Source organism: Copadichromis virginalis, linkage group LG23 (assembly GCF_057382275.1).
Source record: "Copadichromis virginalis isolate Kocher_CV1m ecotype Utaka linkage group LG23, C_Virginalis_male_GT1.1, whole genome shotgun sequence".
Lineage (NCBI taxonomy): Eukaryota > Metazoa > Chordata > Actinopteri > Cichliformes > Cichlidae > Copadichromis > Copadichromis virginalis.
The window spans coordinates 33,667,139-33,694,820 of NC_140639.1; the positions used below are offsets into that span (position 1 = coordinate 33,667,139).

The window sequence follows — 27,682 nt, forward strand, 5'->3', positions numbered from 1 at the left end:
ATCCCTGCCTCCATCACCCAGCACTGCAGAAGAGGCCTCTTGTCTCCCCCGCAGTCTGCAAGGCCTTTCTTGAGCCTGCCCTCCCTCCCATCTACACAACTCCACCGCCTCCTCTCTCTCTTTCTCTTTCTGTATCTGCTGATGTTATTGTCCCAGTTTGTGTGGCACCTTGCTCCAGATGACCTCTAGCGACATGCAATATTCAGAGGATGAACGAGATGAAACCTTGCACCCACGACATCAAGAGCATCACTTCCACTGGCATATTCACATATTTTGCTCTTATTTAGCAGCCCACCTCTTTTTCTTTTTCTATGTTGTTTTCATTGTCGGGAAACTCATACTGGCTCCTGCAGGTTTCCCACAGGGTGCGCCATTAACAACTTCATTGCAGTTATTGTTATAGTCCAACCTGCCCACGTGTTCCTTCTCCTCTGCTCCTCACCTCACCACCTCTAACCTGTCCCACCTTTCCCTCCTTCTCTCTCCTGTCTCTCATGCTCTCACCGCTCAGGTGGATGTGGGCAGCAGGTCAGGTAGGAGCAAAATGTTCCACTGACCTGTGGCCAGTTCAGCCAATTCGCCTCCCTCCTGTTAAGTAGATGGGCTCTTTTTGTCTCAGAAGCCAGTACCTCTTTGTGTCTGACAGCTGGAGAAGAGAGACAGGGTCTCCCTCTCTTTCTCTTCCAGCTGTAGGGGGCGCCAGTCACTACACCGCCACCACCACCAGCATAACCTTGCCTTGCTACCCCCCCGTCCCCCGTAGTACTTCCTACCCTGTTTCTACTTCCCACTTCTCCATCACCCTCGCCCTTCCTCTCCTCCCTCTGTGACTCTCTTTTTCTTCTTCACATCCCCTCCCCCCAGCTCCTTCACCCACCCCTTCCATTCCCTTCTTCTCCCTCTCGCCTCCCTTCCCCTCCCCTTCCCCCCTCTGAAAGGCTGTTAAACGCTCCTTCTGCACACAGCACTGCAGATGAGGCCTCCGCCTCCCCCACAGTCTGCTAGGCCTCTCTCTCTACTCTCTCCTTCAGACCCCCCCCAACCCACCACCACCTCTCCTTCCCTCCCTCTCCCTCACTCCTTACAACAGCATAGCAACACTGACTAGCCAGCCAAGGAGAGTCTTGTCTCTCTCTCCCTCTTGCACTGGGGTAATTTCCCTCCATTTTAGATTCCTCATCCCAGGGCATCAAGGATAGGATTTTAATGAAATACTTGGGAGGGGGAATATATGTATCTGATCTCCCTCAGTTCGCCTGCACTGGTAGAGCACTGTGACCCACTACATTTAAATAAGTCCCATCTGATTGATCCCTGCTTTGGCAGAACTCTCATCCAATGTGCAGAGGGTTAATAATGCAATGCTCCCAGTGCTTTTCCACAACAAGTTAATGGTAACATGCAGACTGGATCTACTTGGTACAGCCTGAGCACACAGGTATATTGTAGCTGTCAAACACCTCACATGGAGAACTGTGTTTCATCTTTTTCTTCCAGTGGTGAACATTCAATACCCTTAAGTTGTGTGACGAGGCATCACCCCGGGTCACCCTACCATCAAAACACAGTTAAATCCTTTGATATGACACCACTAACTGCCCCAGTTTTGTTTTTATAATCAACAACATACTGATGACATCATTGTTTGACTGCACCTATGACACCAGAGAAAAAGCTCTGGTTCTGTTGGTGATTTTATTTTTTTGTATTATTATTTTATGGTTACCAAGCAATGCTGGATATTCCTGGAACTATTTCTGGCAACACACCAGAAAAAAAGCCTGTCTTAACTTCAAGGTGCTCACCCTTTATGCTATGCAGAGGATAAATCTGTTTCTTCCACAAGATTTTATTTTAGGATGACATTACCCCCACTGTTTTCTCAAATTACAGCAGATTTCAAACCTCATTAAGATAATGGATATACTAAGATATTTAAGATCTGACTAAAGAAATATTTACTGGATAAATGTTTTGAAATAAGATCCAGTTTATGTGGACAGATGTCTCACTGTTATCACTGGAGCTTGCACACTTTATTTATTTTTTAGATAACTTAATGTAGAGGATGTCAGCACATGACAGTAACCCACAAATTTAGAAATGGATAAAAACATGGCAGTCATATTTTGTGCTAGTGTAATAAGGATTTTTTTTCTTTAGCTGCTAGCCTGAATATATTGTCTGCCGTTACCTTACTTTATCAGGAAACTCACAACCATAGGTGATATGTACGTGTGCTTCATATCCAAAATCATCCGGAAACTGGTATATTTATTGAGCATGTTCACACCAAAGCTGCTCTGGCCCACTGAGGCATAGACACAGAGCCGCTGGCTCCGAACCATTTTGGGGCACAGTGCCCTGCTGAGTAGGTATGCTTTGTCTGCAACCTTTAAGTAGGTGGTCATGACCCGGAGTTTCCTTGAAGAACACTGAATTATAACAACATAATCAAATCAATTGAAAATCTGATTAAGTTACAGCGACCCAAAGAGCAATAGAGCAATGTACATAAATGTTGGTGCGTTATAAATGTACCACAAGTTCACATTTCTTATTGAGACCTAAATCCTGGTCCAGTGTGGCCAATATATTTCAGTAGTGGGTAATATGTGGCTTGTGGCCTGTACAAGTGAATAGAGTGATACTTATGCCAGCTTACAGTTTTACTGTGGGAACTGGCAGCGATTTTTTTTCCAGACTGCATTTATGGACAGGCTGAAGTGGTAAAAGAAAACAAAATGAACAATTTTCTCTATCTCTAATAATCCAGTGGCCATTCAGATTGATGTCAGCTGAACCTGCTGGGTTCCATACCCATAACAGCTTTTCTAAACAGCCATCAATGCACCATTAACAGTATTTTATCCATCATTAACCATCAGACCTTTAGCTAGTATTGATAATGGTCCATCTACAGCACCTTTTTAAATCAAAGATTTGACCGCTACATGAGTTAAATACCAACTATTTGTCAAAGGAAGTTCAGAAACTTGAGTAAAATAAGATGTGTCTCCAGTTCTTCCCCCTAACTCACCAAACATTGCAGAGTACAGCACACGGGAAGAAGCACCTGTGTCAGTTTTAAGAAATCAGACAGGAAGTGAAGCGTCATACTTTCATTCATGGAGTAGTTTCCGTTTCAAACAAGCCTTACTTATGTTATAGCAGGCACTGATGCAAGCTCTTAGGATCTCCTCCCTTTAAGCCCCCTGTAAAACAAAAGCTTTGAACAGCAGGTAGATCCCCTCTGACATACTAAGCCAACAGCAGAAAAAAATACTGAAACACAGGGATCACTTGTGCCTCACTGACTCCATTATTTCAAAATTTAACAATGTTAAATATGAGGCTCCACCACTGTAACAGTATATTTTAGAGCCTGACTGATACATCAGCCGTGCTGATATTAGCCATGTGCCAGTGTGTCATTATTGGAAATTTTAAATTGACCAATAAATAAGAATTAAAAAATTAAAAAATAAAGATGGGAGAAACACCCTTCACCCATGTTATTAGTGACTGCATAATTTGTCCAGCAGAGGGCATTCAGCAAATTCTCCATTGGTAACACATATTTGGAACACAACAATCAATCCTTCTTGCCACAAGTCCTTGGTAAGGACTCCTAAATAACACAAATGCAATGCAGTAAGACTTGATACATTATTTGTCTTAAAGAAAAATCATATATCCTCTGGTAACAAATACTGGTATCGGTCTTAAAAATTCTACATCAGTCAGATTATATGGCAGAAAATAAAGCTTAATAAATCCCTTTTAAGAAGAAATGCATTCAAAGCTTCAAAGTCTCGAGTATGTGAAAAAAGAAACCAGTGTCGCTTTGACTGTCTGAGAAGCACAATTACAGCACTTTATTGTTCATAAATGCTAAAGTGGAAAATGAAAACAAATACACACAATTCAAAGAACACATATAAAACACAATATCTTTTTTGGAAAAAAAATGCTTTCACTATTGTGGATGTCAATTTGCTGATTACTGTCCAGTCTTGAAGGGGGAGCAAAACATCGAGTGAAAATTGTGAAAATAGAAGGCAAGTACAGTACAGTCAGGGATAAGGAGCAAGAGGCTGCAAAAAGTGGCTGAAATGCTGCTTTCCACTATCATTCCACAAAAGAATTCATTAAAAATTAAAATAATATCTAAAATCCAAACAAAAAAACTGTTCGTTTATTTATAGATATATTATTTTGCAAAGAAACTAGTTTTGGTTAAAAAATAAACATACCAGAAAATACCAGCCACCAAAGCAACACCTATTGTATGTTAAGCATACCAATGTAGAACATATGAGGCTACCTTACACACAGGTAATAGCAAATATTTAAGAGTACATGTACAGCATCATGTGTCCAAACATGTCTAAAAGACTGTACAAATTTACACTACCTATGTGAGGAGAACTACATGAAAAATGATGGATTAGTTGGTCAGCTTCAAAGCCTGACCTCAAAACATCTCAGTATTTTAAGCCAAGCTCAATGGCTACATCACCGTTAGGACTCCACCCCAAAGTACTAAAGTATATAGAAGGCAAAAAACTTTGTTTGGTGTAACGTCAGTATCTTTACACCTTCCCTCCCCTGCTCTGGGGGGAAAACAAAACAAACAAAAAAAAAAAAAACAACATTTAAACTTTGTTCACAAATCTTTACATGAGTCCTAGCTGCTGCCCTTAGAAGTCATTGGATGGCTTGTGTTTGAGTTTCCTTGTCGCTCCCTCCTTCACAGATGCCTAGTGTTGCTGTGCAGTGTCCTTCAGTTCAGGCGAGGCGATCAAATCTTAAGTGCCTCTCTTGAGTGTGCGAGTCTTTTGATTTTTTATCAGTCACACCTGCTGCTTGCCCAGCTGGGCTGCGTCTCTCCTGCTTCTTGCTGATGATGGGACAAACTTGGGAATGATGATGGGTAGAGTGTCTCTTGCTTTAGCACTCTGTCTTCCTGAGCCCTCTGTGGGTCCAAAACCATTCTCGACGTGCGCCCCTTCGTCTTCATCGTCGTCATCCTCATCGTCATCATCATCGTCGTCGTCGTCGTCTGAGAGATCATCTAGATCTGAAACAGTCTTGGCCCTTGTCCTTGGCTCCATTCTTTCCTTAGCTCCAGTAAGCTGCTGGTTACCATGGAGATGTACCTCTCCCTCTGCTTCCTTGTTATCCTCCTGCTGCTCTTCCTCCTCACTGTCAGAGTCGATAGCTATAGGTTCGGAGAGGTCTAGAGGCATTTTCTGTGGTAAGGTGCTGTTGATTGTCTTGGGTTGGTCTTTGCTGGCACTGTTGGGATTTGGGGCAGATGGCTTTGCTTTAGTATCTTCCACATTCGCAGCTGGCTTTCTTTTTGGTAGTGGAGTTATGCCACCATTAGCAGCTATAAGCTCCCTGTGTCTCTGCAGAGCCTGCTCCGATAGTCCCATATGCATCCTAGATGTCCGCCGTTTGCCACGTCTGCCCTCGCACACGCCATCCTGACCGAATGCCAGCTCGTGGCTAACTTTGCTGAGCTCATGCATACTGAACCCAAGCAACACGCTGGCGCCCTGGGTTTCACATTCCTGTACGCACTTCCTCCTTGTGTTGACAAAGTGGCTGGCAATGTCAGACTTCCACAGCCACAGGCTGGCTGCCAGCTTCTCCACCTCCCTTTGTGTAGGATATGGTGCTCGACTGAAATACTGCGTTAGAAATGCCTTCTTGGATTCGTATGACAGGTTTTCGTGTCCTTTGGGGTCAAGTGCCAGGACTACAGGTTCATCCGGGTTTTCTACAAATCCAGACGGACCATTGATATCCCTGGGGTGGGCCCTTTCCCCAGGCGGTCCTGGCCTCCTTCGTTTTGGTGCACTAGCCTCAGAGCTATCAAAGCTGGCCCGTTTGAGGGCACTGCTCTGAGCCGGACTGACCCGAGAAGAATGGGCTGCCCGGCTATCTTGCCCATTCTGGGACTTCCCTACACCTCGACAGTGCACCAAATGTAGTGTGATGGTGGAGGCAGTCATGTTACTTGTATAAACTCCCAAGCAGTGAATACACTTGTAAGTCAGTTTCTTTTCTACTGGGTGAACTGTTTGTATGACCTGATGCCTCTCTCTCAGATGGTGGGCCAGTGAGTCTGAGATTGGGCCCTTAAGGATAGAGAAGCAAAGAGGACATAAAGTCTTGCCCACATCCCTCTTGTATGGTACAGATGCCTGTGGGGCAATCTTTGCTGGTACACTGTCAGCAGCCCCTGAAGGTGTTTTGGGTGGGTGCGGAGGCATTAACCTCTTACCTGATATTAGCGAGGCAGACAAGGCTGATGATACAGAGGAGCTATTTTGAGCATGAAATGCCACTGACTCCTCAGGGGCATCTCTCATGTTGTATGTAGTAACAATCAACTGAACGTTTTTGGGATTACCCTGCTGCAAAGTGAGGTCAAAAGTCAGAGGAGAATCTGTGCGTGGGCCAACTCTCTCATCTGGGTGCGACAGCCGCATGTGGGCCACCATCTTCTCAACGTCATTGAAGGTTGCACGGCAGTGTGGACAAGACAGACCGTGGATCAACATGTGGTTTAACAATGTGTCACTGGGGAGATAGCGGTTACAGTACAGACACTTGCTGGTGAAATTGTGAATTTTCATGATGTAGTTGGCCACAGCAGGCACCTTCTCTGCTTTGTGCTCCTTCTCAAAATGAGAACTGTATACATTCTCCGGGAAGAGCTCATTGCAGATGGTGCAGATTTTCCACTTCTGGGTATAGGATGTGCCAAGGACAGATGAGCCACCTTTCTTAGCCGTAACAGAGGCTACAGTAGTAGCTGCTGCTTGAACACGTGAACCAAGAGGGTTTGATTTGAGTGAGGAAGAAGCACCGAGCATAACTGGGCTCCGTAGGCTGCCACCAGAAATAAGCTGCTTTGCTGCGTGTGACTGCTGTGGCACAGAAACCTGGGCGTTACCAGGCAAAGTAACTCGAACTTGCTGGCTGCCAATAGAGAACGGCTGCGTGGTACCAGCCTTTAATCCTATAGCATCGTGTTTCAATCCCGACAGAAGACTCTGAGAGTTGAAACCAGTCTTTGATGCCATGACAAGTCGACCCAGCTGCTGTGAGCTAGGAGACCTGGTAGAAGCCATTACTGCACCTTTAGGGCCCATCCCAATGATGGTTTTGTCTCCTTGGGTTTTTGGGGGCATCATGATGATGGGTTTGGGACGGGGGACGATCACGCTGGTGTGTCCAATCATTGCAGTGACCTGGTAACCAATCCTCTCGTGGTCCTCAATGACATGTTGGACTAGTGCCTCATAGGTCCGTGGAACAAACAGACACTTCTTGCAGTGAATCTGGTTGCTGCTCACGTTGTTCGTGTTAGTACCGTCTGTGCCACCGTTGTGAGCATTAGCCTTGTCTCCTGGTTTCACAATGTAGGGCTGGGCCACCTGCTGAAAGTGTTCCCGATAGATGTGCTTTCGCACTACATTGTACAAAGGGTCCCTGTAGGTGCACTTTTTGCAGTAGTACACCGCCTGTTCCACACTGTCCCCGCTTCTCTTCAGCAGCCCGTCCTTCATCATGATCCCACCAGCTCCCGCCATACCACCGGGGCCCTGCCGCACAGTGTTATTGGGCATGTGGAAAAGTTTAATGTGTGTTTCCAGAGTCTTTTTGTTGCCATTGTAAGTGCAGTAGGGGCAGTTGAGCAGAATGTTGTTTTCAAAGTCCTCGCTGTGTACATTGCGGAAATGGCTTTTGTACGCAGAGAAGTACTTGGATGAGAAGAGGCAGCCAGAACAGCAGAAAGGTTTTGAGCGGTAGTCCTGGAGAGAGAGATGGTAGGAGACCAAAAAAAAAAAAAAAAAAAAGGTTGTTTTTGTGATTTAAACATATCATTATAATTATATATTATACATGTGTTTAAAATGGAGGAAAAAAAAAATCACAGTAATATATTACAATATGTGCAAAAGAAGTTGTGATTACATGTCACACACCTGGGCTTTGGTATGCGATGGTTCCCACATACAGACATCCTCCCAGCTAGTGTGCTTTATATACACCTCAGGAGGAGTGAAGTCTTTATAGTCCTAGCAAACAAAGAATTTAACATAAATAAGTGAAAAGATTCAATCACTCAGCAGAACAATACTTGAAACTGTCACAAGACAAAGAATGAAACATACGTATATATGGAGAAGTTATTTTTGCCTTCTTGCATGTCAATCAGACACTAACTAGATGAAGGATTTGAGTTTTCCATTTTATTTGAAGTAACTCACACCTGTGACTGCACCCTTTTACAGTTATCTGAAAAACACTTACTTTAAGGTCTCTCATCATCATCATCATCTACCAATCAGATATTTGGACCCAATATTAGTCCAGTACAGACTGAAAAAAGCTTGCTCAGTATTGCATCAGTAGCTAGAGGGGGAACTAACAAACAAAGTAAACAAAAAATCAAGGGTCAACAGTTTGCAGGTTTTTTTATGCTTCCTACACCTAAACTTACAAGCTGCATGCAGCAGTTAGTGACGTAACTGCAAACTGTGTCTAAAGAACTCAGTTGGTGATGCTTTTGATATCGTTTGCACACACTTTTATTTATTGTTTTCATTGTGACTTTTTCATTCCTTTACATATTTGTAGAAGAATTTCGCCCACCCTTCTTTACACTGTTGCTTCAATTCACTGAAGTTAGTGGGTATTCATTTATGCACAGCTCTCTTAAAAGTCACACTGCTGCATTTCAAACTGGGTTAAGCTCGAAACTTTGAGTGGGCCATTGCAGAACCTTGATTCTATTATTTTTAAGTCATTCTGCTGTAGATTTCCTGATCTGCTAGGAATCAAGACACAGTTTTTGCCTAGCTTTAACAGTTGGACAGAAGGCCTCAGATTTGACTCTAGAATACGTTGGTGTATATTGAGGAGTTGAAGGCTGACTAAGGGACTTAAAGATGCCCACGTCCTATTGTTGCAAAAAAGCCAAAATCATCAACCCTCCACCACCGTGCTAGACAGCTGTTGTGAGGCATTTGCTTTAGAGAGAAGAGACTTTCTCATAGCTTTCTCAATCGTTTCCTAGTTGTAGTGTTATGAACTTTAACATACTGACTGAGGCATGTGGAGTTTGAGATGTTTTTCTGACCACTGCACTGTTTTTTTAATGACGAGGATCATCTTTCTCCTAAATGAAATGACATGTCAAAAAAAATGAGTAAACTAATCTTACCATCATAATATTTCAAATACTATTTTAAGAATCCAGTTAATACTTCAAGAAATTATCTACATAGATGCTGCATGCGTAACTGTAAAAAACACCAAAGCCTGCACACTCACCTCTAGGTGATCTCTACAGAACTCCAGGCCAATGTCTCCGAGGACCTTTTTGACATTTTTCCTTGCTTTCCGCAGACTGCCCAGGTTATTGACGGGGAGCTGGAACATTCTGCCTGCCTGAACAGAAAACACAAACACATCCATGCTATCAACAGGTGCAGGTCAGATTTTGGACAGGTGTCTGGTAACTGAAGCCAAAGGTCAGGGAATAAACAGTTAGCTGAAATGCACAGTTTACGTGATGTAACCTGCCTTTCATAAATCCTAAAAAAAGATTGTGGGTTCAAAACTTCTTTTCAGACACGAAGAACACAGCTTTCAACTGTTAAAGTAATGTCTTTTTTTGTATTTTGACTTTATTATCACTTTACTGAGACATGGTAACGAGTTGTGACTGCAAAGTTTTGTGCAGATGTTCATATGATTTATTGTGACTATATGGACTCATCTGCAAGACACTACAATTCAATGACCCAACTAAACCTGTGTCCTTAAAAAGATTCACTTTTCCTGTGGAATTTCTGCATGTTCGTCACTCAGTTAAGACTAACCCCTGTCTTAATTACAAAGGCAGTTTCCACAGAGGACACTCATCTTGACAGGGCAGAAAACACATGAGGTGTTAGCAATACTCTGAGCAATAGCTCTGCTTTATTAAAATACCCCAGTAGGCCAGGGCAAACAATACAAGAACCACACAACTGGAGCAGGTAAATGGAATTCGGCTGTAATGATTTTTTTTTTTTTTTTCATAACTCACACTTGGGCTTTCTCTACGTTGACACATGCCACCAAGTTCTGTCAGAAATAGCTAGCAGCAAAGCTTTTATTCTCTCACAGAGGTTAATAGGGTGATGCAAACATGTTTCCAGAAAACCTTTTCAGACCCCAGAATAGAGCTGGGCGATAGAACGATAACGATATGTATCGCGATATAACTTTTACTCGATAGAGAAATTAAGCTATCGCGATAGACCTCGCCGCTCTTGTTCTCTTAAAAAAAAAAAAAAAAAAGGTCAGCCGATCCAAATTCAGTAGCGCAGAGCCGAACCAATCACAGCCGCAGCGTCACGTCGCGTGACTTGTTACGTACAGCACAAGTGCCAAGCCGCACGTGTGTTTGTTTGGGAAGCAGCCAGCGGGTAATGGAGCCAGCGCATAATGGAGGAAATGAGTGTGCCGACTAGAAAAATCAACCGAGCGTGACCGAAGAGAAAACAGATGATGGTTCCAATGCCGGAGAGATTGCCGAACGGAAGAGCCATAGAAGTTCCGTAGTTTGAAGCTATTTCAAGTCTGACAAAAAACAGAGTAGCGTGCACTGTAAATTGTGCCGAAAGCAAGTCTGGAAATACAATAAACTGGTGCATGCGTCACACTGTGCGCCACGTTATTGTTTCGGTGAAATGAATTTCTACAATACTGTTAATTCTACTCTCTGCAGTGTTTAAATGCTTACATATACACACAGTTACTGTCCCTCCACACATACGACTCGGTTCTGCTTCTATGCCCCAGCTTTGTTTACTTTTTCCCACCGAGGCTTCTAGACTTCTGATTGGCCAACATTTCTGCACGGTTAGGAATCTAGCGCCACCTGCTGCTTTGGCATGTTCATAGCAGCGTTTTCCTTCATTTCTGCCTTTATGTGTGGACGGGATTATTTTTTAAAACGAAAACGGAAAATCTCAGTTTTCAAAAATACCCGTGTACGTGTGGACGTAGCCTCAGTCTCTGACTGGAAGCGCTAATTCGTCATTCGGCTTTTGTCAGACTAAAGTAACTGTTAAAACTGTTTGAAAAGCTCAGCTATACAACAAGGAGAGATTGAGAATTTCCTTTTAGTTCTCAGTTTATTTGATACTGACAAAAGTTAGTCAGTTTTGTCTGTTCTTCTGTAAAACAAACTAAGATTTATTTTTAGAATTAATATTTTGTTTCTAAGTGGAATTGACAATTTAGTCTGTTTCATTTGTTCTATTTTGAAACTTAAACGCTTTAGCGGCTGTCTTTTGTGTAGTTTGCAATATTTGCCTTTATTTATCTGAAAAAGTCTCATGTTCCTTAAGTACATCTACCCTGTTGAACTTATCATGGGAAAAAAATATTTAAAAACAAGCTGCTGATTATTTCACATTTTACTTGTGAGCAACGGCACATTTAAATCTTACAAATATAGTTATTTGGCTTATATCGTGATAGATATCGTTATCGCCTGAAATGAAAAAAACATATCGTGATATGAAAAAATCTCATATCGCCCAGCTCTACCCCAGAATAACAAAATGTAAATGTTACCCTGCAGAGCTAATGACATCGAGTTGTGGGATTTTTCATAACAGGGTTCCTGCTTTATCTCATTCATTTGCACAAGAATGCACATGGATGCCAGGATACAACTTACACAAGGCGAGCCAGAGCTCAACGAGTTAGAAGTGTCATTGCTAATGCAAAGACAGAAGCACACAGATCCTCCCAGCTGTTATTATCAATATCACTTATCAATAAAGTGAGGCAGCCAAAGGACACAAGTGTTGTTAATGTATTTACCAAACAGTCTGATGCATCTACTCAAATCAAAGCTCCAAACTACTGAGGTCAAAGGTCACTGATGTACAACAGCATGAAGGCAGCTCAGCGACAATAAACAGTACACTCCCAAACAATTCCTGTGAACACCTCAGCTTATTTCCCCTTCTAGAAAACGCAAGTTGAGTGGGGCTGTGGATTCTACCATCTGTTGGTCCAGTGAGGAGACCTTTCTGTCAATCCGCCCAGCAGCCCCGCAGTTCTACTTGCCTCACATTGGTCTTACAGTGGGAACTGAGCAAAAGGGAATGCAAACCTCACACACCCCTGCCCACTTCCCCTCTATGTGTCTCTATCCTGCTTCCGCCCATTACTTGTAGATGGCGCTAGAGAGGAATTCCATTATGTAAGCCTCCCTATATTCTGCCTGCCCCCTTTTTTCTCCTCCCTGCCTCGCAATACCATCACAGAATGGCGCCTCCTATTGAGTCAGCAGCAGCCTCTACAATATGTCTGCAGTGGGAGAAGGGGAGTGGGGGGTGGGGGTAGAAAGGGAGGAAGGGGAGGGACAGAAGGAGCGAGAGAAATCAGGGAAGGGGGAGGGCGAGTGTGAGAGGATGAGGTGGTGGTGGGTGAGGGAGCAGGGAGAAGGAGGAGGGAGAGTGAGAGGCAGGGTGGGGGAGTGAGTGAGGGTAGAAGGAGTGTGAGGAGAGAGATGATAGGAAAGCAGAGAGGACAGAGTGAGCGACGGAAGTGGAGAGGGGGAAGGGATGGGGAGGCAGGGAGGTTGGACAGACAGGCTCAGAGGGGAGGGTGAGGAAAGGCGGGGAAGAGGCTGAAAGGGGAGAGAGAAAATGGAAGAGGGTGAGAGAGTGGGCAATGGATAGAAGTGAAGGGGGTAAGAAAAGGAGCAACAAAAAAAAAAAAAGAAAGAAACAGGAGAGGCTGAGTAGGAGGGAAGGGAGGGAGAGAAGGAAGAGGAAAGGAAGGAAAGGCAATAGGAGGCAGCTCTCTGCTTTTCTCAGATCAGGGAGAAGAAAAAGGCCCCCCTACCCAATCATGGTGGTGTAAAAAAAAAAGAGAAGAAAACAGGAGGCCTTCAAGCCTTCAACCACAGAATTCCTCACTCAGTCCTTCACCAGGACACAAAAACCTGTCTCCCAACTGCTGTTTACACTTCTACATTCAATGTAGGGATGAGGGCAGAAGCTTCTGGTGACATCCATGTCCACTCTGACACCAGAAAAAGTTTGAGATGCTTTCAAGCTTTCAATGCACAGTTGTATCATTGAACTTGATGCTTGCCTGCAGCACTTGCTATTACAGATGTATATGAGGCTGATATTTCCTGATCATAACCTGACTCTTGTCCCAGTCAAGTGACAGCCATCCTCTCAGCGTTACTAGTGCATCACAACCCTCTTCTCACCTGGCTGACCTCTGATCACGCTTTAATCATCTCTGAGGCTTCAAATGCAAACCCGCATGATCTCGGGTACGGCTGTAGACAAGTAAAATGCACAGCCTATACCGGGTTGAAGACAACTCTGTGTCCAGTAATACAGCTACACTTTCGACACCAGGAGCCTTCTTCGCATCAAAGACCAGCAAGCCCGGCGTCATGAGCGACGGAGACAAATAAATCGTGCGCTGGGTCCACGCTGGTGTCAGTGATAAACATCTGGCAAAATCCAAATCGATTTGGCAGGGAGATGCTGTCACTGACAAAGAATGGGGACACACCGCGCTAAGTTAGCATGCTAGGCTAGCCAAACTCGCACTAACAACACTGGCTGAAATAATAACAATAATAATAGTTCCACCTTCTGTGCCCTTATTTAACCACAAACAACACCTATCTGCATTTAGTTTTTGTTGGCTGCTATAAACAAACCTACTGGACAAGTAATTCAACTTGAGCTTGCGCCCCTTACAGGGAGTAACAGAATATCGACAGCCAAGTTACCTTAGCTGTAGTTCATCGCCACCCACCGCATCAGCGCAGGTAGCTACGGCTAACAGCAAACTCTCACTCCCTCAGGGTAACGCCGAACACTAAGACAGACAAGTTTACCTGCGTTCACATCCAGCGCTCCCGTCTCAGTGAAATGTGTCACCTCAGGATGGCTGAGGCGATGTAGAGACACTTTCACTTGCTCGGATATCTCCGCCAATATCCTTTAAGGTGACAGCTTGCTTCGCCAGAAGAGCGAGTCTATCCTCCAAACCCGACTGTCCCTCGCCGACAAGGGCTATCCTCTTCCCTCCGGTCGGCCAACGGGAGCGAAAAGCCTTGCAGCTTCATTAGACAATTAAAAGCTCCATTCCCTGGAGTGGTGAGGGTGGGCACATGCCTTGTTTTTGAGGAACAACTACTCGTTCAAATAAATCGCATTTAACTCTACCTACGAGTGCCTGTTAGCCGATAACGCTTTGCCCATTCTCTTCTCTGACAGACAATACACATTCAGCCTAGAAACTGCCCTATCCAAAATGGCGCAAATAAAAGGGGCGGAAGTGACATCGACTTGATTAGCATAAATTGTGAGAACCTCGCGAGGCCGGCTCATTAGAAACTCTTGATTGGTCTGTCAATCAACTTAACCAATTAACCAAATGTATGTTCAAAGGAAAACCCGTGTCGTCTATCAGACCCTGCGGCAGGCATTTGGTGTTGGTGTCTGACTGTGTGGGGTAAACAACCCAACACAGTATTTGCGGGAACTCACCGATAGCGGGCGTCCTACCGGAGTAGGTTTCCACCGGAGTAGTGCGCACGCGCATTCTGGCTACATCTGGCGTCCCCCACCCCATCCCCTCCCTTGTGGAGGGACGGATGAACACAGTGCCTCAGCACTCAGCTGGAGTGCCATGAACGACTGAGGCAACGTTAGGTGGCGCTGTACTATAGCTGCCCGAGCCTACCGAAGTGGCCGGGACTACTTTCCTGTACAGTGCCAGGAGAAAGGCTGCTCCAAAGAATAGTTCTGTTATCAGCACTCGTCCAGAGTGTCACTGCATTCACATGGATAAAGTGAGGCAAAAGTTCTCCATCAGGTCGGGTGGATTTTTGCACATCCTACCTTTTCACCCCATCATCGCTGTCACTCACACTCATGCCACTCTATTGTATTCAGGTTTGCTGTGGAGGGCAATGCAATACAGCAGCTGCTTGCCAGCCTTGCATGTGATATTTAATGTCAAGTGTTGATGTTCAGTCTCCTGACTGGCTGAGGCTGTGGAATGGGTTGTTCATTATGAGCTAGTTTTCAAGGGGCAGACGCAATAATAATAATGTGTTCTTCCAGTTAAAGCACATTTATACCATGTAGCATATCAGAGCTGTAGAGGCTTGACCATTAAAGTCTCAGGAGCAGTATGTAAAAGCGTAGTGGGGGAGAACTATGAGATATAATTGAATGCCCCAAACTCCTGTTTCAAGGCCAGCAATGAACCTTACCATATTACCTTATTACTTACCATATGTCTGGGTAAGCCTCTGGTGAGACACAACATCTGGCTTCTGTTTTCAGTTTAAATAAGTAGTTTTAGAGCTGGGGTTCAAACATCAGTGAAGTCCAGAATTACTTCTCTTTATATATCGGATTCAAAATAAAGCCACATGTGCGATCAACAGTATTGAACCACTCACAGAGCTGTGATCAGTGTACACAGTTCTTGATTTTATGCATGTGAAACCCAACTCGAGTTTTTAACTAATAAAAAAAAAAGCCTACACTTTCGAAGAGACTTGGTAAAGGTTTTGGTTTTTTTTAATAGTCCCTCTTTAACAGGACCAACTGTATACAGAAATATGGATGATGAGTGTTATGTTTGTAAAACAAAGAAACCAACACAAAATAATAAAACACAAAATTATTCCTTTACTTGAAATTTAAATAACACAAGGGAAAAGGTTACTCAGTGGCCAAACACCATCACTGATCAACTCCTCATCAGCCTAACCCTCTGAAGAGAACACGGTCGGAGTTACTGTAGGGTGGTCCAAAAGTTTGGATGTAGTTACTCCACCTCCCGTTAACTCCGTTGTTCAGGAATTGGTCGCAATTCAGTGGGGGCCCTGCAGGGGGCACTGGCGACATTCTCCATAATGAAACAACTTATGTCCTTGACTTTTTCTTACACTGAAGCTCATTTTGTTCTTTAAATGGTAGCATTCTGCTAATACACGCAGACTTGTCAGTAGACTCGCGTGATAACAGTGGAATCCAAAAGGTTAATGGTGTTGTGATTAAATGCATTTACAGCAATCTGAAAACCAGTAAACAATCTACAAATGGAACTTTTTTCCCCCCTAATATGCAATGAAGAAATGGGAAGAAAAATATTTATTTGTTGAGAATGACAGAGTTAAACTTCCATAAGGGCCGTATAGAGTCACTACTACAACAATTATCAGGAAAAACCCAATTTACTAAAAAAATCTCGGAGGTTCTGTGTCCAAAATATTAATAAACAATCATGTTTATTTCAGGCTTTAAACTCCTTAAAGAACATCAGTAAGAGAAGCTGCCTGCATCCCAAAAGGAAAAAAAAATCTCTCAAGGCCAGTGATAAAAAAAACAGTTTAATTCTATACAATCAAGCATAGGTGGAGCACTTCAGTGTGCACTTTAAGTCATGTGACAGCTTGTTAATGCAGAGTGATGAGACGCTTTGCCAGAAACTGATTAAAGAGGATGATGGGAATGTAAAGCACTATGTTTCTTTTGTATTCTTGAAGGTCTACTGACAGGGACTTCTTTTATATTTACACCTAACAGGGAGAGACGTCTCCCTTGGTATTTGCTGTCTGACCACAGGCAAGTGGAGTTTTTTTCCCCCCTTCCTCATTACAATTCTGATAGAACTGTATTAAACACAGTAAGACTACAGGCCTGTGGATTTTACAAACTGATCATGTTGTGGCAAAAAGCATGAGCAGTCCCTTTGCGTACGATACGATCTCATTCCCTCCTAGTTTGGACTCTCCATAAACTCGGTCCACAAAGGAAATGGGTACCTGTTGGAAGAACAACAGATTTGTTTTACAAGAAAAAAATAAAAATAAAAAAATAAATAAAATAAAAAAAATCAGAGGATTCACTAGTTAAGAGAAGAGTTAACATTAGTTTAATTTATTCTGAACACTTCCTTTAGCTTAAAAAGCAGACTTTATTCATATCTAGAAAACTGTCTGTAGGTGCCCATATGGAAGAGAAATAGTAAAAACATATGATTTACTCATGAAAGTGGCCACTTTCTCATTACTTTCATATAGTTTTTTAGTAAGTATACAAAACATACAAGTTTCATTATATAATTTTTCAAGGGATCTTATGTGTTTTCACTCTTGTATGCTTTTCATACAAGACAGATAAAAACTGTATAAGATTTTTATATACACACACACACACACACACACACACACACATATATACACATATACACACACACACACACACACACACACACTTGACCTAGACCTGTTTTATATGTTTAATATAACAAAATAATAACTTCACAAATGTGAAACTGTGTCAAATTGTCTCTGCACATGGTAAATATAGATGGCTAAAACTGAACCAAAAACTAAAAGCATTTAAAAAATAAAAATAAAAAAAATCTTAACTGAAATAAAAATGAAGCTTTCCGAAAAGAAATTACCGTAGTTTTTGGGTCATAAGCCGCTACTTCCCCCCCCCCCACACTGTGAACACTGCGGCTTATACTGACGTGCGGCTAATGCATTTTTTTTTTTTTTTCCATGAGGCCAAAAACATTTTGCCTGATAACAGTAGACCAATAAAATTGATAAGTAGTATATATACGGTATACATTTTTGTAATGTTGTATGTGCACTGTTCCATAAAAAAAACCCATAAGCAACGTAATTAGCGCGTTACTGATACGTACGTATACTGTTACAGGCACTGTTCGAGGAAATGTGTGTATTTTTGTATGTTACCATAACGTTTATGTTACCATGTTTATGTTACCTTACAGATTAAATTAAATGTTAAAAATTCTCACGTGTAATAAGCATACGGCTTAAAAACCGGTGCGGCCTGTACAAGTACAAAATTGATTCTCTTTCTAAAATTAGAGCATGCGGCTTTTAATCATTTGCGCTCTGTAGTCTGGGATTTACGGTACATGAACACTGAGATAATATTTAACTTTACCTAAACTACAGGAAGTGACTCCATAGTGTGGACATCATGGGTTTGATACCAGAAGGAGGCACAAAGTCAGCCTCAAGGAGTGTACAAGTTACTGCACTCTTGAGGGGTGTAATAAGAGGGAAAATCAAGTTCTTAGCGAGCTATCTGGAGCTTAAAGTCTGAGGTTTCTGTGGGTGAAAGTGGATCTCTTTTTACCTGGCTAAATCACCATGGTAACTTGTGCTGAACACACAACCTGCTTGGGAGCGAGTTGTGTTCAGGGTTTCGGTTTAAAACTGCCAGAAATTTTCACAGATTCTATTATTCACGTCATGTTTTAAGTGCAATATGGATCCTCTGCTTGGGTGATTTCACAGTGTAGCAGTTAACACACTTGTTCAACAGGAAAAAGGCTGAACTAAAGACTCAAATCCCTCTCTCGTTGTGTTAGGAAAGAAAACTGCAGAATCACATATTGCGGAGCTACAAGCTGCAGTGACTCTTTGTGACATTGGAGGAGCTGAGAGTAGTTATTATGGATATAGAACACATTTCCTATGTGCATGTTATGGGAATGAATTAATGCATGTATTAATTTGGAGTTAAATGTTTTTATATTTGATTCTGATCTACTGCTAACTATTTTACACTCCTGGAATTGCAGCTACTAGAAAACAGAAGTAAACAGCAGCACCGAAGGCGCGCTCATCATTAAAATAATTCCCTTAAATTAAAATGTTTATTTTACTGCTCTGTGCACTAAATCCCAAGATTAATAACTTCTACAGCATAAATTATCTGCAACAGTGCTGCATTTCACTCTTATGTTTTTATAGATTTTAAATGACCAATTTATCATCATCATCATCATCGTCTAATAATGTTATTCAAAGGGATCTTTGTAAGCAGAAGAGTCACATGACGTGTCAAACACCTCGTTTTATGTGAGCATGCTGAAAGCAGTTTTAGATTTTTTTCACACTACTTAACACAATGAAAGCTGGCTGTGTTGAACTTGTTTCATAGTATACCCCTCTGCTGTAGAACTCATGCACTTCTATCCACTGTGAAAATCCCTAGGGAAATAATAAATAGCCAAAAGTACATAACAACAAAAGCACAGACTAAAAATAAATAAATAAAATAAAGAGACTTTCTATCACAATTAAAGCATATTATAAGTAAAACAAATCAGTGAGGACACAGTGTTTTCAGCATGAGTACCACAGTCATCGAGCCAGAGAAAAAGAGCGACTGTCATCTGACTAACCCGTAAATGTCACTGTATACCTTCTAGCAAGAGTAGTGGCTTTTAAGCTACACCTGCTCTAATAGGATATTTAATGCAGATTTTATTTTATTTTTTTTAAATTGCTCCTCTATCCTATATTTAAAAAAAAAAAAAAAACACACACACACACACACACACACACACACACACACACGTCTCAAACATGCTATGAAGTCTATTTCTGTGTGTATATGACCCATATACGCATATTGGTTTTGAAGCTATGTGGTCTGGACACAGACAAAGCTGTGAAATTGCCCTAAAAACTGGTTTTAAAATTTATTACAGCACTTCTAAAAGTGAGTAATGAAGCAGAATGCAGTTTTAAAGCTCCCAATAGCAAGCCAAAAACTGTAAATCATTAAAAAAAAAAAAAAAAAAAAAAAAAAAGAAGAGATACTTATTACTCCTTTAAACAAGTCAGCAGCTTCCTGCTCACACAAATCAGACTGATTAAATATGAGAATCAAATCGTTTTCTTGGCTTTCATTTTTCTATTAGCATAAAATCAAGAGGAAAAAAGCACTCAAAAGACATGAATAACAAAAAAACCCCACATTTTCTTTAATCCCCAATTTTTAATCCTCAACTTAAAGAAACAAACAAACAAGAGAACGAATGACACACAAATGATTTCTCTCACACTGAACTACCTGAAAATTAAACACATTAATAAAAAAATTAAAAAAAAAAAAAAAGAAAGAAAGAAAGAAAGAAAGAAAGAAAGAAAGAAAGAAAGAAAGAAAGAAAGAAAGAAAGAAAGAAAGAGAGAGAGAGAGAGAGAGAGAGAGAGAGAGAGAGAGAGAGAGAGAGAGAGAGAGAGAGAGAGAGAGAGAGAGAGAGAGAGAGAGAGAGAGAGAGAGAGAGAGAGAGAGAGAGAGAGAGAGAGAGAGAGAGAGAGAGAGAGAGAGAGAGAGAGAGAGAGAGAGAGAGAGAGAGAGAGAGAGAGAGAGAGAGAGAACCTCACCTCTCCGATTGTGTAGTTTAGTTGTCTGGCTCGGACGATCATTTCCATCTGAAAGACGTAGCCTTTGGACACACACTGCTCAACAAGACTCTCCAGCACCTTTTTCTTGTATAGTCTGAAGTCAGTCAGTGGAGGAAAATAAATAAATTAAATAAACAATAACAAAAAAAAATAAAAATAAACACAGCAGTAGTGAAAGAAAATACAGCTCTAATGTAAGAGTCAGTAGCACTTAATTCACAGCATCACAACAGTAACACCAATTACCTGAAGCTGCCTGTGAGATCTGAAGCACCAGGTCTCAACAACACCTGAGCCAAAAAGTTGGCCCCCCGACTGTGAACAAGAGGAGGAAGGGGAGGAGAAAAAAAAAATAATGAAGAAATATAAAACGTCAGCCTCTTGCCTATTAGGTGAGTGGAAACTGATTACAAAGTGTTAACCCGTAGTGACCTGATGAGTTTCCTGCGAAGGTCCCAGCCGTAAACCCCTCCGTTCCCTCGGTATCGAGTACCAGAAACCAGGTCGTAATTGCCTTCCTTCTGCTTCCTGACATAACAGAAACAAAAAGGTATTTGAAATAAAGGAAAGACACTAAAAACTGTCATCCGAGGCAGAGGTACTGAACAAATATTAATCTCTTGGAGCTGATTTAGTATTTGTTAGCTGAAATATTTGGCTGATACTGAGCTATGACAGACAAACAGTGCTGTGCAAAGTTTTTCTCTCTACATCCGTCAGATCAACAAACAATTAATTTTTTTATTTACTCAGGTTATGTCTAACATTAACACTTGTTTGCTATTCTGTGACTGTGCTGTATGTATCAACATATGTTACCTGAACCAACACTTTACTCTTTTCATACACAACATGCAGACAGTGAGGCTTGGTTTCCTATGACCCAGTACAAAAGCAAGTCTTTTTGCATCCAAAAGGACTGCCCCCTGCTGGCCATTAGAAAGAATGTAGATGAGCATTGGCTTCACATAAAGGCAGCGCGCACATTACTCTAAAGCAGAATTTGTGATGAAATTCAAAATGCTGTAGCTGCTGCAGCACACAGCTACATCACACAGCTCACTGCTACATCACACCTACATGGATTTCAGTTATTCAGCTGAACCTCTCCATCATGCTTGTGTTGTTGGTGCCTATTGGAGTTGTGCCAAAACATAATTTGTACAATTCTGAGAAGTTTAGAAGTGAATATTTGGGTGTAACCACCTTAAATGTAGCCTAAAAATCATTGGCATTCTTAAAAAAACAAACAAAAAAAACAACAACATGCAGCCATGCACAGATTCACTGGTGTCTGTAGACACTCAAGCGCTACCTTGACTTCTCATATGTTGATGATGATTAGAATTTAAAAAAATAAAAAATAAAAAAAAATCCAAGTTTCCTCATATTTCATCACAGTGTTTGCAGTTCTGTCGCCACTGATTTTCAGTCCACCATATCCCAGCCTTCCCCCCCCCCGTTTCACAACTGTAGATTCTTTCTTTATTCCCTGTAAATCACCACTGGCATTGGTCCCTAAAATCCAGCCAGGTAAGTCTGGCTCTACAGAAATAAAAATATAGGAAATGGGAATTCAGAGACACTTACTGAATAAACTCTGGGATAAACTTGGGCTGAAATGGAAAAGAAAAACATTAAGATTATTGCTGACAATAAATAGCAGACAGAGAACATGTTGTACATAACATTTTAGGCACATTAGAAATGGCAGAATGTATACCAGTAACCTGGTATCTTGCTGGTTTGTAGGTAAGAACAATTGACGTTTTAGGCTTCAGGGCAGGTCTCAAACTTAAATGAGCTGTGGGCCACTGCTGGTACGGTCATTTCATTGGAGGGCCACTTTAGTGTTCAAGTAGTACAATAACAAACAAACCTGAAAACACCCACAAATATTTCTGAAAATGTAGTGTTTCGTTTGTTTGTTTTTTAAATTTCAAATATTGTGTAACAAGACAAAACTGCAAATGTGAATACACATTTTTTTAGCCCTTCATTGACCTACCAAATAAGCAGACATAAGTTCACACATTAGTTCTTCAGTGCTGGTGAAAATTTTTTCTTTACAAATAACTCTCTCACTGAACTAACACAGTCAATCAATCCCTGAACATGTTTATACTCGCTCTTGTTGTCTGCATATTAAATGGTAAATGGCCTGTATTTGTATAGCGCTTTACTAGTCCCTAAGGACCCCAAAGCGCTTTACACAACCAGTCATCCACCCATTCACACACACATTCACACACTGGTGATGGCAAGCTACATTGTAGCCACAGCCACCCTGGGGCGCACTGACAGAGGCGAGGCTGCCGGACACTGGCGCCACCGGGCCCTCTGACCACCACCAGTAGGCAACGGGTGAAGTGTCTTGCCCAAGGACACAACAACCAAGACTGTCCAAGCCGGGACTCGAACCGGCAACCTTACAAGGCGAACTCCCAACTCTGGAGTCACGATTGCCCCAATAGTTTTTTGCTTTTTAAAAAACTTATTATATTAACACTCAACAACAAACAGTAACTTCAAGAGCCAAACTGCATTCTATTTCTTCACGTCAATATACGGGGCCGCAAATAGGGGTGACGTGGGACGCAAGCAGTGTTGGTCAAGTTACTTGAAAAAAGTACTCAGTAACTAACTACTGATTACTTCCCCCAAAAAGGTAATCCCGTTACTTTACTGATTACTTATCTTCAAAAGTAATTAATTACTTAGTTACTTTTTAAAAACACGAACCTGAATAGGTGATAAAGCGATAGATCTTTCAGCCCAATTCAACTTCTTCTACATAATCCATCATACAAAATGTAATCAAATGGAAAAGTCTCTTTTTAAAACTTGTTTTATTAGTTTTAATCTTTTAACTTTATGCATCAAGCAAAAATGTAATTATATGCAACATTGGAAGAAATTTGTTTAATATTTAAACCTATTTTCTGCACATTCCAGCACATAAAATAATTTTTTTTGTGTGTTAACACTCATTCTTTCAAATAGATGCAAGTAAAACACAGCAGAAAATAAATAAAGTCAAAGACTGGCGGTCCTTTTGCTCCATTTTCACCTGTAAAGCAGGAGTAGGTTAGGCGGAGGTTTGCCTTGGTGCAGGTGTGCCGCAGCGTTCAGTGGAAGAATCTCCACTGTGAGTTTCCCATTACATGGTAGCGCATTCAGTGCTTGCTTGGAAGTTTAGGGGTTTTTTTCGCTGTAAAAAGAAGTTTTCTTCCCACGCACAATGGACACTAATGTTTTTGTCACTTTTTATGGAATCAAACTTAAAGTAAGGTCAGTACTTCCACGCTTTAAACGCTGCATGCTCATACTCTCTCCCGCACTCGATGTTATCCATTGTTGATCTGCACACAGCTGTTGTCACGAACGTCGCACTCGCTTACGTCACTGTCATGAGACATTCTTGCAAAACAATCACCGTTTTAATAACGCAGTAATGAAGCGTTCCTACGGGAAAGTAACGGTAATCTAATGACCGTTTTTGCAATAGTAATCCCTTTACTCATTACTTGAAAAAAGTAATCGGATTACTGTAACCCGTTACAAGTAAGAAGTACCAGTAACACGTTACAAGTAACGCGTTACTGCCCATCTCTGGACGCAAGTGGCTCCCGGGCTGCGAGTTTGAGACCCCTGCTTTAGGGAATGGTAACGAATTGTCAGCCGATCTAAAAGAAGTAACTGCTGATATACGATTAACCTCTTAATCAGAAAGATAACCTTAAGAGTTGATGTTGAGACTGTAAGTTAGACATGTAGAATTTTACCACTTACTGTCGTCAAGCAATTAAAAGACGAACACAGACAGTATGACTGAAACATGCTCCACTCACATGATGGGAAAGATCTGCATCCATTATGATGATGAAGTTCCCAGAAGCATGCTTCATGCCGTGAATGTAGGCAGTGCCTTTGAAAGCAAGACAAACATTCTTATGAGCAGATAACAAAATGTACTAAAGCTTACACACTCATTTTGACATAGTTTAATACTTACCTAGGCCTAATTTTTTTGCTCTTGGTCGTAGCAGCTGAAACACAAAATAGTTTAAGTAAATCCTTTGGCATGGACAGTAAATACTATGGCAAATAGTTCCCAAGCAAAACAACGTTATGACATATAAAATGCGCTCTTATTTCATAAATGTATCTAACTTTCGTGATGTACTGTTGGTACTTCTTAAAGTAACATATCTATCTTTACGGCTTTAATACTTACGATCTTGTCCTCCCCATAGACTTTCTGAAGCTGTTCTGCCACCTCCAGTGTCCCATCTGGGCTTCCGTCGTCAATAACAATTATCTCGTAGTTAAACCCACTGCAAAAAAAACAAAAAAACAAAAACAAAAGGCAAATGAAATATAAGAATACGGCAGCAATAAGTAAGCTTAACATTACCCTTACAGCTCTTATATTCTTGAACTCTTACACTGACCCATTGAAGCCGAGCAGCTGACACTACTTTAGTGACAGCTCATCATTGACTTCCACCGTTAGCTAGCACAAGCGGAAAGCCTTTGCTAGTTCCCAGTAACTCACCTTTCCCCGAAATACTTGACAAGCAGCCACACTATTAAAGGCAGGTTTTCTCTTTCGTTGTAGGTGGGTAATAGTACTGAGTATTTGTCCCCGCTGTCTCGGTTTGGCCGGGAAGTTTTCCTGCTTGCCATGGCGACGTTGAGCTTGTGCTCCTTCTTCCTTATATTATTTATAGGTGGTTAGCAAACAGCAAAATGGTGCATTACCGCCACCAACTGGTGTGGAGTGTGAACCTAAATGTCAAAAAACGCAACGTTAATCTCGTGCAGTTTTTTTTAAAGATCTTTATTTAATCTTTAAATACAATACAAAGTAAAATTAAACAGTATTGCATTAAAGGTTTTGTACTTCCAGAAATTGTGTACGAGAAACAAACAAACAAACAAACAAGCATTAGCCAGAACATACAATACACATACGCTAGAGAGGGGGGGGAGTTTATCTAATTAAGCCAGAGAGTAAAGTGATTGAAGGATCTTTTTTTTTTTTCACATACAACAATAGTTTTTATAGCTTTAGGGTTAGTATATTTCTGCAGTATATAGACTTAAGATATATTAAGGAGCTCTGCCACATTGGCCATTCTGATAACAGATTCAGCCCCGGCTGCCACTTGTAGCTGGAGAGTATCAAGATGGACAGGAATATTGCTGAGAAGATACCCACTGAGAAACCAGTCAGTATTTCAGAGAGCTTTTACCTAGTCAAAGAAAGCTTCCTGTGCAAAGAGTGTCTGAATAGGTGCCAAGCTGAGAGGAAGGAGCTGAGGGAGGAATACATACCATACTGTGTTCTTAACTCAAGAGTGCCTTTCACTTACAGTACTGCATTCATTCATCATGATCATCATCATATATGGAAAAAAATAAGTTCCTGAAGTCTCTAAACCAGAAAAGAAAGACACAGATTCTGAGTTTGTCTCATTCAGAGAAGGCCTTCCTTTCTATGATGAACCATCACTTTAGTGTGATCTTTATTAGTTTCAGACCAAAATACATTTCAAAAGATATTTTAGGGCGAAGAAAATACATTTACAACCTTACAGTAGAATGTATATCAAAGTATCATTTAAAATATATTTAGTGAAATAATAATAATGATAACAATAATAATAAAAGTAACAATGTTTTATGTACATCTGAGTCAAAGGTCTAGCAAGAATGAGGTTGTTTATTCATTTGCTTACAGTATTTCACATTACAAAATATCTCACTATAATGTAGCATTAACTTTACTTTGAAATTAATTATCTGTCAGTGATACAGTAAACAAGATACAACTGTTTATGTACACTTTCATGTCTCTTTAACAAAAACAAAATCCTCATTCAGAAATCTGTCTTCCATTCGATGGTATGTGTGTGTATGTGTGTACACTTTAGTTTTTGACAATATAGTACTTAAAGGAACACACTCCACTTTTTTTGGAAATGGGCTCATTCTCCATCTCCCTCAGAGTTAAAAGTGCAGCGTCTTCTTTGTAGATCTGTAGGTTAACAGGACTTTGGAGCGGGATCTTAAGGGATGGGGCGTGGCCAGGATTTTTGCTTGAGGCGCCATATTAGCAGGCCAAACAAATGCTTGCTGTGTGATCCGTTGTACACACACAGACACGCATACACATTTCCACACACATACCATCATATAGAAGAGAGATTTCTGAATACGGATTTTTTTTGTTAAAGAAACATGAAAGACCTCAACCTAAGGTTAAATGTATAAACTTGAACTTGAAAAAAACATCTTCATGACGCAACCGAAAGAATCATGAATCTGAAAAGCGACATGATTTTTCTGGATTTTATTTTGTCGACTTATGACGTTATATATATTGTTTTGTATATTTTTGAAATTCCTTAAGGAGAAGATTGCTGTTTGGCTGATTGGTCCTAACCAATTACTGTATAAAAAGATGAATGATGCGACAGCACTTCCTCCCATTGGGGGAAAATGAAGCCAAAATATCCCGCTTGTGGGCGCTGCCATGTTCCACTTTTGGAGCCAGAGTCTGCTCAGTAGTAACTCGTGGTGGAGCGTCTCTGGACATGACCGCGAACACGCCCCCTTACGCTTTTTACATAGCCCGGCTGCTTCGTCTCTAATTCTGCAGGGTATGATGTCAATACAATAGATAGATTGCCTTTGGACTCCTCATCCAAAGGCAGCCTGTCACAACCTGCTCCATTAGGAGATGGACCCCAGAAAAGGAGGATGCTCTGAGAGACTGCTATGACACCACAGACTGGGATGTGCTTCTGATCCCACATGGTGAGGACAGAGGCGGCGACACACTGTCATACTTATTATGTCAACTTTTGTGTGGATGCGGTCGCCCTTGCTAAGGTGGTACGGTGTTATCCTAATAAAACCGTGGGTAACACAGGAAGTCAAAGCTGTCCTCAACATGAAGGAGGAGGCCTTCTGGAGCAAAGTGAAAGAGGAGATGAAAGCAGCACAGCCCGCTCACGCCTGGACAAGGGAAAAGGCACGGTCAGGATCCTGTTTCTTGACTTTGAGTGCCTTTGAGGGCCCCGTCTGCTCCAGGAAAAGCTGAACAGGATGCAGGTGGACCCCTGCCAGGTTGCTTGGATCGCCAACAATCTCACCAACAGACCACAGTACATTAGGCTGAAGGACATCAGGGCTGACATTGTGGTCAGCAGCACAGGAGCACCACAGGGTGCTCAGGTAGAGGAGTACAGGAGGCTTCTGAGGAATTTTGTTACATGGAGTCCCACAAACCACCTGCAACTCAACACCTCAAAGACCACTGGTTGTGGACTTTAGGAGGTC

General features: G+C 41.6%; 2 protein-coding genes across 3 annotated transcripts; both read right to left on the reverse strand.

The window, feature by feature from the left end:
* Positions 1–3,859: 3,859 nt before the first annotated feature.
* adnpb (activity-dependent neuroprotector homeobox b) lies at positions 3,860–14,695 on the reverse strand. 2 transcript variants are annotated; one of them, XM_085448931.1, is made up of 4 exons: positions 14,619–14,695; positions 9,361–9,477; positions 8,010–8,102; positions 3,860–7,835 (listed from the first exon to the last, which is right to left on the reverse strand). In XM_085448931.1, exons 2-4 carry the CDS (start codon positions 9,466–9,468, stop codon positions 4,860–4,862), a joined length of 3,177 nt encoding a protein of 1,058 aa, XP_085305057.1. In that variant the 5' UTR covers positions 9,469–9,477; positions 14,619–14,695; the 3' UTR covers positions 3,860–4,859. The 2 variants fall into 2 exon arrangements, with proteins under 2 accessions (XP_085305057.1, XP_085305056.1); XM_085448930.1 differs by lacking the exon at positions 14,619–14,695 and adding an exon at positions 13,964–14,099.
* Positions 14,696–16,456: 1,761 nt separating this feature from the next.
* On the reverse strand, positions 16,457–25,074 carry dpm1 (dolichyl-phosphate mannosyltransferase subunit 1, catalytic). Its single transcript, XM_085448960.1, has 9 exons — positions 24,891–25,074; positions 24,570–24,669; positions 24,348–24,381; positions 24,184–24,260; positions 21,923–21,948; positions 20,765–20,860; positions 20,579–20,647; positions 20,312–20,426; positions 16,457–16,912 (listed from the first exon to the last, which is right to left on the reverse strand). The coding sequence occupies exons 1-9, from the start codon at positions 25,019–25,021 to the stop codon at positions 16,808–16,810; spliced, it is 753 nt and encodes a 250-aa protein (XP_085305086.1). The 5' UTR covers positions 25,022–25,074; the 3' UTR covers positions 16,457–16,807.
* Positions 25,075–27,682: the final 2,608 nt, after the last annotated feature.